Source organism: Anastrepha obliqua, chromosome 1, assembly GCF_027943255.1.
Source record: "Anastrepha obliqua isolate idAnaObli1 chromosome 1, idAnaObli1_1.0, whole genome shotgun sequence".
Taxonomy (NCBI): Eukaryota; Metazoa; Arthropoda; class Insecta; order Diptera; family Tephritidae; genus Anastrepha; species Anastrepha obliqua.
Window position 1 is genome coordinate 32,220,849 of NC_072892.1, and position 15,054 is coordinate 32,235,902.

At 33.2% G+C, this 15,054-nt stretch overlaps 1 protein-coding gene across 1 annotated transcript; it reads right to left on the bottom strand.

The window, feature by feature from the left end:
- Window positions 1-444: 444 nt before the first annotated feature.
- On the bottom strand, window positions 445-14,745 carry LOC129246369 (transmembrane protein 256 homolog). Its single transcript, XM_054885132.1, has 3 exons — window positions 14,582-14,745; window positions 14,191-14,490; window positions 445-733 (listed from the first exon to the last, which is right to left on the bottom strand). The coding sequence occupies exons 1-3, from the start codon at window positions 14,675-14,677 to the stop codon at window positions 590-592; spliced, it is 540 nt and encodes a 179-aa protein (XP_054741107.1). The 5' UTR covers window positions 14,678-14,745; the 3' UTR covers window positions 445-589.
- Window positions 14,746-15,054: the final 309 nt, after the last annotated feature.

Genomic DNA, 15,054 nt, shown 5'->3' on the forward strand with positions numbered 1-15,054 from the left:
AAACGCTGATCATATCAGTACTAGTTATAAACGTTTAGATATACGTACATAGATACTTACATATGTATATTTTACTATTAGAAAAAATATATTTACAAAATTCATACGATGTATGTATGACTCAAATGAGTTTAAATTAAGATGAGGAGAAGCAAACTAAAACAAAAAAATAAAACAAAAAAATTTAAAAAATTAAGACAAAAATCTAAAAGATTTAAGAGGAAATTTATAAAATTACCAAATTAAATATTTAAACATAGACAATTACACTACAAACTACAGTAGCTGCCCATTCCATTGTGAATGCTGCCAACGAGGTATCATTTCAAAGAGTTATGCGGTCGTTGCTCGCTTCAGATCGATGTCCGCTGCTTGCTGGACATTAAATAAGTTAAAAAATATTCAAAATTTCGCTTACGGCACATTTACATTTTTTTTTTATTAAAAAAAAAAGAAAAAATCTATGCAACAAGGGCCGCAATAAAATGGATAGATACTGTACATTAACAATATTGATTTTTAAACTAAAGCAGACGCGTTAAAAGACGTGCGCCAATAAATTACGGGCGTCAATCAACCAATTGCCGCCTTAACAGATTAGCGTTAGCCAAGCTACGATAAGGCAAAAGCCACCACAAGTTGCCACCGGTACGTAAGTTCTGTCGCCAGTGCAGGCGCGATAGTACAGAGCGCCGCTAAATAGGATAGTGCCCAGGGTCATCAAGGAGCCGGTCTGTAACGAATGACAATTATTAGTATTTTTTAATAAACTTCATATGCTATGTATGTTTGTGTGTAAGTAAATGCAAAACGTCATAGTGACATGAGTAATGAAAGGACAATAAGAATAGTTCCTTGCAATGTGCAAATCAGTTGTTATTAAAATAAAATTAGATTTGTAAAACCGAAAAAAAACCAAACGAAATAAAAGAAACTGAATTGATACAAATGTTTAATGTACATCAGAAGTATTATAGGATTATAGTTATATGCATGTCAACAATTGCGACAAATATGGCTATAAAATCCAAAGGTATATCCGCTTTTTGTGTCTGCTGCTAGGAAATAAGATTTCAAATTCGTGTCTTGAAGGCTTGCGGCGAACCCTTATCTATTCTCCAATGGCATTGCATTTTAAAACAAGTAGCAGCCGCCACTTTTCCATGCATTTTGTTAGATTTAAAAATGGAAGAAATATAAGTTTGGGGAAAAAGAAATCCATTATTTTCTCGAGAGATGGATGCAGTGATCGCTATCTCGTAAAGTATCGATCAAACCATTTTTAGTTTATGCGCGTTGTCAAGGTGATATTTTACACTAAAAACTAGAGCAAAACTAAAGCCAAAGAAATTAATTCAGGCATGAGCCATACATACAGTCAATATCAAAAGAATGTGTACACTATATATCGGCAAGTTTTGACTATTTATTTATTTACTTTAAAATTTCAGTTATTTCACACTAATTTTTGAGATTTTTTCTCCGTCGCCGTCTTGTGCATTTGCGCATTTTCTCCATTTAGCACCAACTCCACATTTTTTTATGGAAGAAAACATTGAACACCGTCAGCAGAAAAAATTGTAAAAATTCAACGCAATTTTCGAATCACTTGAAAGCTGCACTTTATTATACCAAAATTCAATGATCTATAAAACTGCATACAGAATGGACACGAAAAAGATTGGCCGAGCGAAATCAATCAAATTTGTATAAACTATCAAAGGTTAGGTTAGGTTAGCCTGGTTGGCATTAAGCCACGCATAGACCTTTTGGTCCCTAGCGATACTAATTGGAGACCGACCTCTATGAATCCTGAAAGTAGACCTCATAAGCTATCAAAACAATTTGTATTGACTTCTTTCATTAGGCGATGGACATCAATCAGTTTTTGTTACAGTATCTGCTGCTCTCTGTCAATTCATTTTAATCTGCTGCGCATTTTTAATTTAACAATTGCCCAATATTTTCCAATGAGTCGCAATTGTGGACAGTTTGGTGGGTTGTGGTGCTTTTGACCAATATTTACGCCACGATTTTCATACCAGTTCATAGCAAAACGGCTACGAGTATAATAATACGATGCTAGGTCGGACCAGAACAGAACTGAGCTTTTATGTTGTTTTATGAATCGCAACAATCTTTTTTGCAAGCACTCCTTCATATAAATTTATTGATTTTTAGTGCCTGTAGTAATGAGCGTTTTGCTTTTTTTACCACATTGGCAGACGGCTTGGCAAACCAAATATTTTTTTGGGCCTTTGTCCAATATTTTAAGCTTAAAAATACCTGAAACTCCTCCTCTCCTCGTTGCAGTACAAAACTCAGCATCCTGAATCTATTTGAGTATGCTTGACTGTATGATTTTCGCGCTCATATTTTATCACTCTTATTTTGTTAATCACTTTGGTTAAGTGCTAGCATCTTTTGCATGATCGTAAATATTCACTTTTGCTCACTTCTTGGACGTTTCTTTCCGGCATACGGGCCTGTTTTGCAGCATCTCTTTGCTGTGGCATTGTGCGGAAAATTACCATTTCTCGCTTTTTGCGCACAATTTTCTCCCCAAGCCCACACTTAACCAAATACATTTTGAAGGATATATACATTTCTTAGTACATGACACTCCGAAATTTCGGCAAACTTTTCTACATGAGTACAATTTTTTTTCGCTTGTATTTTCGTAGCACGAAAACAAAACTGATCTCTGCTTTATGAAGAATTTAAAAAAATTGAGCAAAAGTTAAACAAAATTTGTTAAACAATAGCGAATTAAAAAGCAAAGCTAATTAAAAGCAAAAACTAGAAAAATAACTAAAAAAATTACAATATATTCAAAATTAATATAGGTATTTCTCTTGCAAAATATACTGCCTCATTAAGTCCGAATTTAATTTAAAGCGGGTTAAGCATTTTTAAAGTTAAAAAACACGATTACTACACTAACATACAAAATTGTGTTCCAGTGAATGAATAAATTCTCCGAATTTTTTCAACACTTTAAACGTTCAGATTTCCACTTAAATACATATAAAATTATATTCTAGTGAGTTTATAAGTTCTCCGAATTACTCCGAATTTTTTCAATCCCTTTAAATTTTCAGCTTTACACATAAAATATACATACAATTACATTCTAGTGAGCGAATAAGTTTTCCGAACTAGTCCGAATTTCCCAACTACTTTACATTTTCAGCTCTGCACATAAAATATATATAAAATTACATTCTAGTGAACAAATAAGTTCTCCGAATTACTCCGTATTTTTCGACTACTTTATATTTTAGCTTTGTATATAACATAAATAAAAAACTGTGTTTTAGTGAGCACATAAGTTCTCCGAATTACTCCGAATTTTTCGACTACTTTATATTTTCGGATTTGCATATAAAATGCATAAAAAATTGTGTTCTAGTGAACAAATAAGTTCTCCGAATTACTCCGAGTTTTTCGACTACTTTATGTTTTCAGATTTGCATATAAAATTCATAAAAAACTGTGTTCTAGTGAACAAATAAGTTCTCCGAATTACTCCGAATTATTCGACCCCTCTATATTTTCAGCTTTGCATATAACATGCATAAAAAACTGTGTTCTGGTGAATAAATAAGTTGTCAGAATTTTTTAACTACTCTGAGGGTTAAGAATATTAGATTTAAGTGTTTAAACTAATGTTACTTAATACGATTTTTCCCGCATATCAATTGGTTTCGTTTCGAACTAAATGCACAATCTCTGAATATTCTCGTTAATTCTCGAATTTTCAGTTCACTTCATAACACTAAAAACCAAACCCACAATCCAAACACAAAACATGCAAAATTTCTTTAAATAATACAAAGCCTTATTACTTTCCTTCGACGAATATTAATGCTCCGAATTTTCATAAAATACTAAGAATAAAATAATGCTTCGAGTTTTTTTATTTATACGTAAATATATATAACATCCTAACACAAATCAAAACTAAAATATACAAGATTTCAGAAGGTGTGAAGATTTCAGAAGAATGAAAACATCTTTAGATAAAGAAAAATCAACCTCTACAAATGATGAGATCTGCTTGAATTTATTGAGAGCGCGAGCAATTAGCGCGCTTCGGGCATAATTTGTTTTGTTAATACTTCCATAAAAAGCGTTAAGTACTTCATACTTCGAAAGGAGCCAAAGAAATTTAAAAGCAAATATTTGTATTAAAAAATTGTAATTCTCTTTATTTCGTTATTAATTTCACTCTGAATTAAATGTTAAAAAACTTATACATATATAAGTACATACACGTACAAAGGTATATGAAAATTTGCATGCCTTCGGCTTAGCCCTCAAACACTCCGACACTTCATATCAGTAAAAAACAAAATACCGAAAGCTATAATTAATGGGCACCCTGCACTGTGTATGTTTGTATACACATAACCCCTCATATAAATGGAGCATTTGAACAAACGCATTTACCAAGTAATTTAAGTGTTGCATGTAAATGGAGCCAGCAAAATGGCAGAAGCTGTAAGTAAGCGTTTGAAGCAAAATAAAATTCTAAATATACTAACAAATTTAAACTAGGATGCACAGCAAAAGAGTTTCCGAAAGGAGACTAACTTTGACGAGTGTCAAACGAAGCTAATCATAAGTGCGAAAGTGCATACTTTAAAACAAAAAATTACTTTTATAGAAGCACATGTTCAATTAGGAATTTTTGTAACAAATCAAAGAGATTTATTATGTAGTGATTGTGAAAACGTAAACTCATATTAGAGAAATAATATTAAATGTACGCTGACTGTGTTAGCAAAAATGGCTTGACATCTAAACAAAAAAAACTTTAGTGGTTGTTAAATGACATACAAATGAGCATACATACATACATATTTACTCGTCAAATATAATACTTTAATTAGATGTAGCTAAGACAAGAAATGCTTTCAATATTGCGCTTTAAGCTGTTTATTGTTGTAGTAGTGAAATATGACTTTATATCACTTTTTTAAAGCGAGAAAATGTTGACAAAAATATATTTAATGAATGAACAATGAACAAAAAGCAAAAAAAAAATATAATTCAAGAATCAAGTGAATGAACAAAAACAAAATCAAAAATAAAAATAAAAACAAAATATAATTCAAGAAATTTCTAAACCAGAACGAAAAACAAATAAAATTTAAAAATACTTAAGTCAATTACTAGGTTTTACTTTGTGCTAAAGTTTATGTCTTATTGGAGGTTATGTGATTATGCAAAAAAAAACATAAAGATTATACAATTAGAGAACTATAAAGCAAAAAATAAAGGAACGAAAGTTAAGAAGTGCTTGGAAAAGCTAATAAAAATATGCAAGGATTGCACTCAGCTTTTAAGTACTTTGAGCATTTTCCAAAATGCATTACCCTCGGAAAAACAAAGTAGGGTCTCTTCGGAAATGCATCGAACTGCCTTTGCCGCATAAGCAGAAAGTGCAGAAAGGTAAAAGTGAGAGGAGCAAATGTCAAATATTCTAAAATGTCGTTTTTCTTTGAAGCGTCATTCAACATCACTTGCATTAAAGAAATTTACGCTGCACTTCTGACGCTTGAAAAATCTCGGCAGAAAAAGAGTTGTAGAGGAAGTGAAATTATATGTGAAAAGATATAAAAATTGCTAGAAATTTTGCATAAAAAAGTTATTAAACCCGTTAGTGATAAAAAATGCATAATAATGGTTGTAAAGTATTTTTTAAAACCTGCAATTAAAGTACATTTTGGTATAAAAAACATCTATAACACAAGGGCCGAAAAGTTCCGGGCCTGACCAAGAAAATAAGTTTTTTCTTTTTGGCTCAAAATTAGCTTTATTCCCCAACGTAATTTCCAAAAAGAACAACCGCGCTTTAACATTTCAATACCACTTTTGTTGAACGATTTTCTGTTGCCTCAAAATAAGCCTCAGCTTCAGCGATAAAATCTTCATTCGAGCGAAATTTCTTACCGGTGATCATTTTTTTTTTTAGGTCTGCGAACAACCAGTAGTCACTGGGACCCAAATCTGGCGAATGAGGTGAATGTGGGAGCAATTCGGAGTTTAATTCAGCTAGTTTTGCCATTGCTTTGATTAGTTTGATGACACAAAACAGTGTGCGCCACTTTGAGCAGCGCTTTCTCATAGCCAAATGCTCATGCAATATAAAGCCAAAACTTGCTTTTGATATCTTTACGATGTCAGCTAACTCACACGCAACTTCATTTTGCGATCATTCAAAACGGTTTTGAGGATTTTTTTGATGTTTTCTGGTGTTACCGCCTCATTTGGACGTCCACTGCGTTGATCCTCATCGGTGTCTCTACGGCCACGTTTGAAATCAGCAAACCTTAGTTTTATTGTTGTTTCTGATGGAGCGGGGAGCGGAGTCCCCATAACACTTCTCAAGCCATTGCTTCGCTTGAACTGTATTTTCTTCCCATCAAGAAGCAGAGTAAAATTAAAAGACGAAATTCTTTTTGATCCTTTGTTTTGAAAATATCAAAAGTAACTTCACTCTTTGCACAATAACTCACGAACTAATGAATAGAATATCATGAAATTACAACAGCTGTCTTTTTAAGATTAGTACTAACTGCGGCCGCCGTAGCCGAATGGGTTGGTGCGTGATTACCATTCGGATTTCACAGAGACGTCGTTGGTTCGAATCTCGGTGAAAGCAAAATTAATAAAAACATTTTTCTAATAGCGGTCGCCCCTCGGCAGGCAATGGCAAACCTCCGAGTGTATTTCTGCCATGAAAAAGCTCCTCATAAAAATATCTGCCGTTCGGAGTCGGCTTGAAACTGTAGGTCCCTCCATTTGTGGATCAACATCAAGACGCACACCACAAATAGGAGGAGGAGCTCGGCCAAACACCTAACAGAAGTGTACGCGCCAATTATTTATTTATTTATTTACTAACTGAAAAAGAAGTGAATGCAAGAAAACTAGTGCCATCTATGTGTTAGGCCTGGGACTTTGTAGCCCATGTGTTAGTTTCATAAAAATCTACGCCAAAACTTACATTAAACATTTATCAGTTCGTCCGCATGAACTATTAGAATGGTTAGAATGAAATATATCATTGGGATATGATTTTATTGTACCAAAAAACGATTTGCTTTTAGAAGTTTTTAGTTTTAATGGCATAATTGTAAAAAATAAACGTCAACATTTATATCAGTTGCATCTTATCGCTAACTTTTAGAGCGAAAAGTAGCTGTATACAGTTTTTCAAATTTTACAAGAATGAATCCAAAGCTCTTTCAAAGCTATTTTTTTCAAACAAATTTATTTTGAAACATCTCTTAGACAAGATTTCATGTATTCTAAGCTAAAACGACTACAAACGAAACGATTTCCCCATCGTTGATGACACGTTTTTTGCATGCTTTCGGACTTATCACATTTTCGATGTGCATTTAGGATTTAGCAGTTGCTTATCACTGAACAGAAACGGTTGGAAATAAAGCAGGTAGTTTGTAAGTAAATTAATTTGCACTTACGGAGAATCTCAAGCCAGCAGTTAAGGGGTTAGCTGTAGCCAGAATTTTCAAAAAATTTGATTTTTGTTTGCATTTTCTTAAAGTATAATATCTTTAAAATGTTGTGTGAAAATTTGAAGTGAATCCGACAAATCGAGTTATACAACAATTAACAAAGGGCGCTCGGACGCTCCGGAGCGTTCGCAAAACTTTAAATGCGTTTTTTTCTCAAAACTATGTTTTTTGAACTGGTGATCACTGCAACTTAAGGACCGCTTGGTGGATTTCAATAAAATTTATGCTGCTTTTGAAAAACATAAAAAACTCGAGCCTGATCGAAGGATTTTCTTTCAAAAATTTGGATTTTTGACTAGCAAAAAAACAAATGATTGAAAATCATCACTCATCTTTTTCGAACCTCTGACTACCCCTAACCCTTAAGTTAAAAAGTTTATCAGCAAATTAATTCAATCGCTTTAAAATTAACGACATATCGTGATACTCGATACTCGATTGAATTGCGTGAAATTTCTCCAACATAATTACTATTCCGAAATATAAACTTAAATCAATTTGATTAGTTCGAACTTTTCAGAAAATTTTTATATAAGATATTAAAGATTTTTTATTTCATTTAAGGCCCTCGCCTCATTTGAAATTTGAAATGTTTTTTGGGTGTTTCTTTAACCCGGGGTTTGTCGCTAGGCAAATACAGACACAAACGGTCGCAACCGTTTAAAAATTACCACATATCACAATATATAGGTATGTAATTATTTAAATATTTATTTTACATGGAGCGCGTCTTTTGTTTCTATGCAGAAAGATACTTGAAGCGGCAGGTCACGATACTTTGTAGAAAAAAAGTTAGACGTGGTTTTATTACCTCTGTGGTATTTTCTACCCAGTAGCGACGAACGCCGGGTTAAAAATATGTAAAACGGAAACGAAATAAGATTTTTATTTTTGTTTTCAGTATTTTGTTTTTTGATCCATTGTCAAAAAATAAAATTTTTTTTTTGGCCATGCGAGGTTCATTCAAAAAGTTGTCAGCCTTCAAAACATGGTCTTCCAAAACAAGGTATGTCGCTGGCGGCACGGATTCCAGGATTCACAGGAGTTTATCCGTTTTACACGCTTTTAAAGAAACATCCAAAAAAAACCATCTCAAATTTGCTATTTAATATTTAATTTTTACCTTGAAAACTTCACAATCAAATTGATAAACTATGAAATATTGGTATTCTGAAGTTTATAGCTCAAGAATAAATGGAAAACCTAAAGCAGTTTTTAAAACTCCGACGTGTTGTTCGAGTTTGCCCATCAGTTAGCAAATACGAATATAAATCAACCAATTTTTATTCCTTTGGGCCATAAAAAAATTTATTTAGCTGAAAAATCCAACACAATTAAACACACGAGAAACGGTAACTGCATAATTCAATGGCCAGGGACATTTTAGCTCAGCTTTATTTGGCAAGCCTGGCAAACTGTAGGCGAAAATAATTTTTAGCGTGGATTCTATGTCCAAGATGAGTTAAAAGGTAAATAGAATAACATAAATAAATAAAAATTTGTTTAAATCAGTTAAAATGTATAAAAATAACCGACAGCTCCCGCAGCTTATGCATGGTGCGCAAAACACAAAACAAAAAAAAAATACATTTATTGCAAAAAAGTACATCCATTGCCACCTTTCATTACTACTACATAGAAAGAAAATAGTAAATAACTTTCTTGAATAGAAAGCAAATTGTTTTTGACTTCTCAAAACTCCGAATAACGCACGTTGTTAATCAAATCCGTTCAACTAAACTAAATACTTAAAATTTTATAATAAAGCGCATGAAAAAGTACACAACTAAGCGCTTAAAAATATGCAATTTTTTTTACCAAATTACAGGAAAACCAAAAATTGCAACACATAAAATAAACTACTTGTACACTTATGGCAAACAACAACAACAACAAAATAAAGAGAATTGCCACAAAATAAATCAAAATATGAACTGAAGCTTTAATACGAACTTATGGCGAAATGCTCAAATAGTAAATGTATACACACATAAATATGTGCAATGTAATAGATATCCTCACATATAAATATATATAGAGTATATATAAATGTATATGTACACGCAACCAATTACAAAATTATTAAAGAAAAACAAGGCAGACTAGCACATTTATTGCATATTTAAGTGCAAAGAAGAAATTTGGTAAAAAGAGCCCAGTTGGGAATTTAACAAAAATAAAATATTTATTTATTTATTAAAATGAAATATAATTATAAATCCTGATACTACATGTGAAGTTTAACAGCACTAGCTGCAAAGGTCTTCGGCTGCGAAAATATATAAATAATATAAAAAAATGCATCTTCTGTATACCTTCTAAACTAACCTGTATGAAGAAAACTAAATACATACATTTCGACGTAAAACTTTTGTAAAACTTGTAAAGTGTATAGATTAGTGCTTTAATAAAAATTATGTTTTAAGTGACAATAAAACATCTTCAAAAATATATTTGCATGTATGGAAAAGCGTTTTTAATGCGGGTGGTTTATTTTTTAGAAAAATCTTCTGTTTGATGATGAAAGATAAATAGACAAAAAACTGAAGATAACTGAAGATAAAATGAACTTATAAAATGCCCCTCGATTAGCCTACCGTAAAAGAAAAATTTGTCCGTGAAGTAGATTTGGAAAAAATTAATTACAAGAATTTTTAAGTTTTACAGGTTCGTGCCAGCGAGCAGTTTTTACATACAAATTTTGTTGGGTTGGTGTCGAAATTCTGTATGTACAAAATTCTAAAAACAAAATTCTGCTTTTTAAAATTCTGCTTTTTTAAAATTCTGCTTTCTAAAATTCTGCTTTCAAAATTCTGTATTACAAAATTCTGTATTAAAATATAATGTTAACAAAGTTAAAGAGGTAATGTAATTATTTAATTTATTATTATTTTTTATTATTATTCGAGATATTAAATAAAAAATAATAATAATAATAATAATTTTTTCTTCAGTTTCGATAGAATCCACAGTATTTTTGCGTAGAACTTTTTTTCGCGTGGGTGGCCTTCGGCCGCGCTTCAAAAAAATAACCCTCATCAGTCCGACTCCGGCTACGCAATCCACCGTATTTTTGCGTAGAACTCCTTTTCGCGTGGGCGGCTTTCAGCCGCGCTTGAAAAAAATAACCCTCATTAGTCCAACTCCAGCTACGCAATCCACAGTATTTTTGCGTAGAACTCCTTTCCGTGTTAAAACCATTGAGGCCTTCCAGCCTTTTTATTTATTCAATATCTTTACTCTTTCATTTCGTTTTCTTTTGTCGAGTTCTATAAGAATCCGCCATAAGATTGCGGCGCCACGGAAACAGCAGAATCCCCTCATACATATGTACATACCTACATTAATTATAGTTGATAACAGTTATACATTGGTATGTACATATGTTTGCAATCAAATATTACCTGGAGATGAGAACTTTGACTCTCTTCTTGTATGACGAAAATCACAAAACTTGAATAAAGCAGAATTTTTCGCATTAAACATGCAGAATTTTGAAAAAGCAGAATTTTAGAAAGCAGAATTTTAAAAAGCAGAAGCAATTTACAGAATTTTGTTACCCAGAATTTTGTAATACAGAATAATGACACGCTCCCAATTTTGTTTATATGAAAAGTGTCTTGAACATAAACAACAATGGTAAAATAAGCAAGCGGACGCAAGTTTATTCTTTTTATTATTATTTTTAGGGGATATACACGTATACTTAGTCTCTCCATAAATTCTGTGACAAATTTTTCAGTGCATACGGCGGAAACAAATTCGTAGAAAGCTCCGTTATTTTTGCTTTTGCTCGTATGCATTGCCTAATCAGTATTGTGGCAAATTTCGCTTGTTAACAATGAAGTGGGGAGCTACGGAAAATCGCACTGCAGTATTGCATTACAAAAAAACCTAGTAAAAGTTCAAGTAAGATTTACAAATTGTTAAAAAAACTTAATATTTCGAGAATACGACCATGAAAATATTCTTTTCACAGATGAGAAAACCTCCACTGTTGAAGAAACTTTTAATAAGCAAAACGACAAAATCTATGCTAAAACTTTTAAAGATGCAAAAATTGTTGTTCCAAGGGTTCAGCGTAGCCACCATCCAGCCTCCGTAATAGTTTGGTGAGGAGTGTCTTGTAAAGTCATTACATCTCTTCATTTCTGCGAAAAAGTGGTTAAGACCCGGGCAAAATTGCACCAGGGAATGTCTTAGAAGGCGTCATGAAGCAGTTGAGCAGTACTCTCTTCAATGGAGAGTGGAGGATCTTCCAGCAAGATTCCGCTCCAGCCCATAAGCCAAAAAATTTTTTTTAATAATTAAATCATTAAATAAAACTAACTTCATTACGTATTATACTTTCATAGCTATAACGAACTTATCTTGTAACAGAACTTATGGCAGGACTAAGTATATAACTAATAGCTTAAGACCACCGCAGTCGTTTCCACGACAGTCAGTTCTACGTTACCGAAACGACCCGGATTTATATCCGGCCAAGGACTGTTACTCCAGCAGCATTTCCCCGTATGTAAGTATGGGGAATGTTTATGCTGCTACAACAACAACAACAATAGCAACAACAACCACCGCAGCCTAATAAACTTTTCTGAACAATTAACCCCATCTATTCAAGTAAGGTCCGGCGAGTAGGTTGTATACTTTTTTTTAACTAGACTTAAATTTTTTGAACTCGATCCATGATTTGACTACACGAGCAGTGGTGTAGCGCATTTTCGGTTGAAAATTCAGCTGGATTCCTGCCACACTAAGATATATGTATGTACATACCTTCCCGAAACCATTACGCCTCCCACAACTGATGAATCTCCTTAGGTTCCGTCCAAGGACTTTCAGTTCATTGGTGTTCACACAAAAAAATATATTTATATATATAATTGTCGCGTAAATCCTTTTTGGGTGTTTGGCCGAGCTCCTCCTCCTATTTGTGGTGTGCGTCTTGATGTTGTTCCGCAAATAGAGGGACCTACAGTTTCAAGCCGACTCCGAACGGCAGATATTTTTATGAGGAGCTTTTTCATGGCAGAAATACACTTTATTAATTTTGGTTTCTCCGAGATTCGAACCAAAGTTCTCTCTGTGAATTCCGAATGGTAATCTCGCACCAACCCATTCGGCTACGGCTGCGAAAAAAATTATGGGAAAAATAGTATGTTGTTACTACAATTTCATGCACACCGCAGAAACTTTACTTACTTGCATAGAAATTGGATTTTATCTAAATCTTTTCTACTGATCTTTGTAATTTTTTAAATTTCTTATATAATTATATGTACATACATTTTGACATTTCAGTCACAGAGCGGTCTTGACTTTTTTATTACCACTGAAGGTTTATCAAGATCCGGTTTCAAGTAAATTACCAATTTATTTACTCAACTTATTTGGGAGAGTGAATCAATTATTCAGGCATAAAAAAACAGTGAATCTTTTAATTATCCTTTCGGTAGCGTAAATCTAACCGTCGTAACAACGAAAATTTAAAGGCTAAATGCCCTAATTTGAATACTATTTAAGTATATAAATGAGAAATAACTACAAAAATGTAAAACTGGACATACAGATGGAAAAATGCAACCCCCAACCACTTAGGCTCACTATGAGTTCCTCAGTGCTCCTTAGAAAAAGATCCAAATTTCCCAATTTCAACATACATTTTCGCTTGTTTTGCGTAAGTGAAGGTATGGAATTTAATGAAAATATATGAAAGACTTGAAATTTGTCGAAAATGTATAACTGAATGGAATTCAAAAAATGCCTTTGGTTTTAATTTTGCATAACTGAAACTCAGTGCCGCTTCGTAAATTTCGGTAAAAAAAAATTTTAAATCATTTAAACGTTGCAAAGGCCGATATGACTAACCCAACGAGCAATTAATGGAGCTACAGAAAAATTTTCGTGAAATTTATTCCAGCAGCCTTATCTACGGCTACAACAACAACAGTGACTATTTACGCGCAAACTCCTATTTGCATAGGAGGCCGCAGTTAAAAAAACCCCTTATCAGTCTAACTCCGGCTACGCTGCCCCCAGTATCAGTCCCCCTCATCAGTCTAACTCTGGCTATGCTTTTCCGTGCAATGGTTATTGCAAGAAAATTCGATAAATAAAAAATATGTAAAATAGTGGCACAATGATGGTTTCTATTTCAGCCTTTTTTATATGAATTAACGAAAATTCTTATCCGCGATTTAAGTATAACTTTTTTTTGCAGAATAAGATAATTCCAAATAATAAAAGTACTTTTAAACCAAATGGCTATCCTTTAGCACTATGTGCACGTTAATTTCGGCCCAATCCGATATAATCAGCGACCAAAAAAAAAGGGCTTTATTCAATACATTATTACATAAATGAACTTCTCCTTTCACAGTCACGCACCAACCCTTTCAGCCATGACGGCCTATTCTATTATGTAAATTAATATCCCGTTCACGTTTACCATATTTTCTTATTTTCGAAAAATGTTTACCTTGAACAAATATTTCTACACATTCTTGTCTGTAGAAAGCTTCTCTTTTCCAACCCAACTGACTTACAATTGCACAATAATTGAAAACAACAATTTGAATACCAACATTGCTATGACTACTTTTGCCTAAAAAATGACATATCTACAGTATCATCTTACCAGTAACGGTTTCCGCACCAATGGCATCGCCAATAGTGCAAACGAATGCAAGAAATGGAAACGGTTCGCTGTCTCAAAGACCGTCTTTGCCTCCATTTTTTCTTCCATATTAGCATCATTGGAGAAAACATGTTTACCATATGCGCCCATAATAACAGCACTTGAGCCACATAATCCAGCTAAGCGTATGAAATTATAATTTCTGCCTGCTAACTCCCATAGTGGTAAACGCACAGGTGGCGGTGGCGGTGCAGGAACGGTGGCATTTGGTGCCGGTAATCTCTTTGGCAAAAGCGCTTGCTTTTAGCGGCAAACAATAGTGGAATAAAAAAAGAATACTTATATATTACAATCGGCAGTAGGATCAAAAATTTAATATTTGTGTACTTACTGTGCCTTTAATCACACCCGACGCAGTCGAAAGTAATGCTTGGCTAATTGGATTGCCAAATAGCAGATAACCCACCGAATCTCCTAATGAAGACATTTTTTATTATTTTGCAATTTTAGCAATTTGATCAAAAAAACGCTAATCGGTGTTCGCTACTGCGAAGATTCAATATTTATACTGGTATGCCGGGGAAGGGAACATTGCAGAGGGTGAATTTACGATTGAAAGTAAACACCTTTTATATATTATATTGGAAAATGTGTTTTTTTAGCTTACCTGATTTATCTGGTCTAATGAATTTTAAAAAAATTTATATTTATACGACAAGAAGTAAAGCCACTGCTTACATTAAAGTATAATAAGAGCATACATTTCAATCATCACTATGAACCACGGTTGAGAATATGCCCATATAGAGGTGCCACTGTTCGGCACTGTTACACTCTGTTTTTTTTTTTTTTGTTCATTAAAAA

Excerpts from the sequence above, each read along its gene's own strand:
- LOC129246369 (XM_054885132.1), bottom strand. The coding sequence starts at position 14,677 with ATGTCTTCATTAGGAGATTCGGTGGGTTATCTGCTATTTGGCAATCCA. Across the intron at positions 14,491-14,581 it reads CGGGTGTGATTAAAGGCACA|CAAGCGCTTTTGCCAAAGAG; the intron begins GTAAGTACACAA and ends TGCCGCTAAAAG. Across the intron at positions 734-14,190 it reads TGGTGCGGAAACCGTTACTG|ACCGGCTCCTTGATGACCCT; the intron begins GTAAGATGATAC and ends CATTCGTTACAG.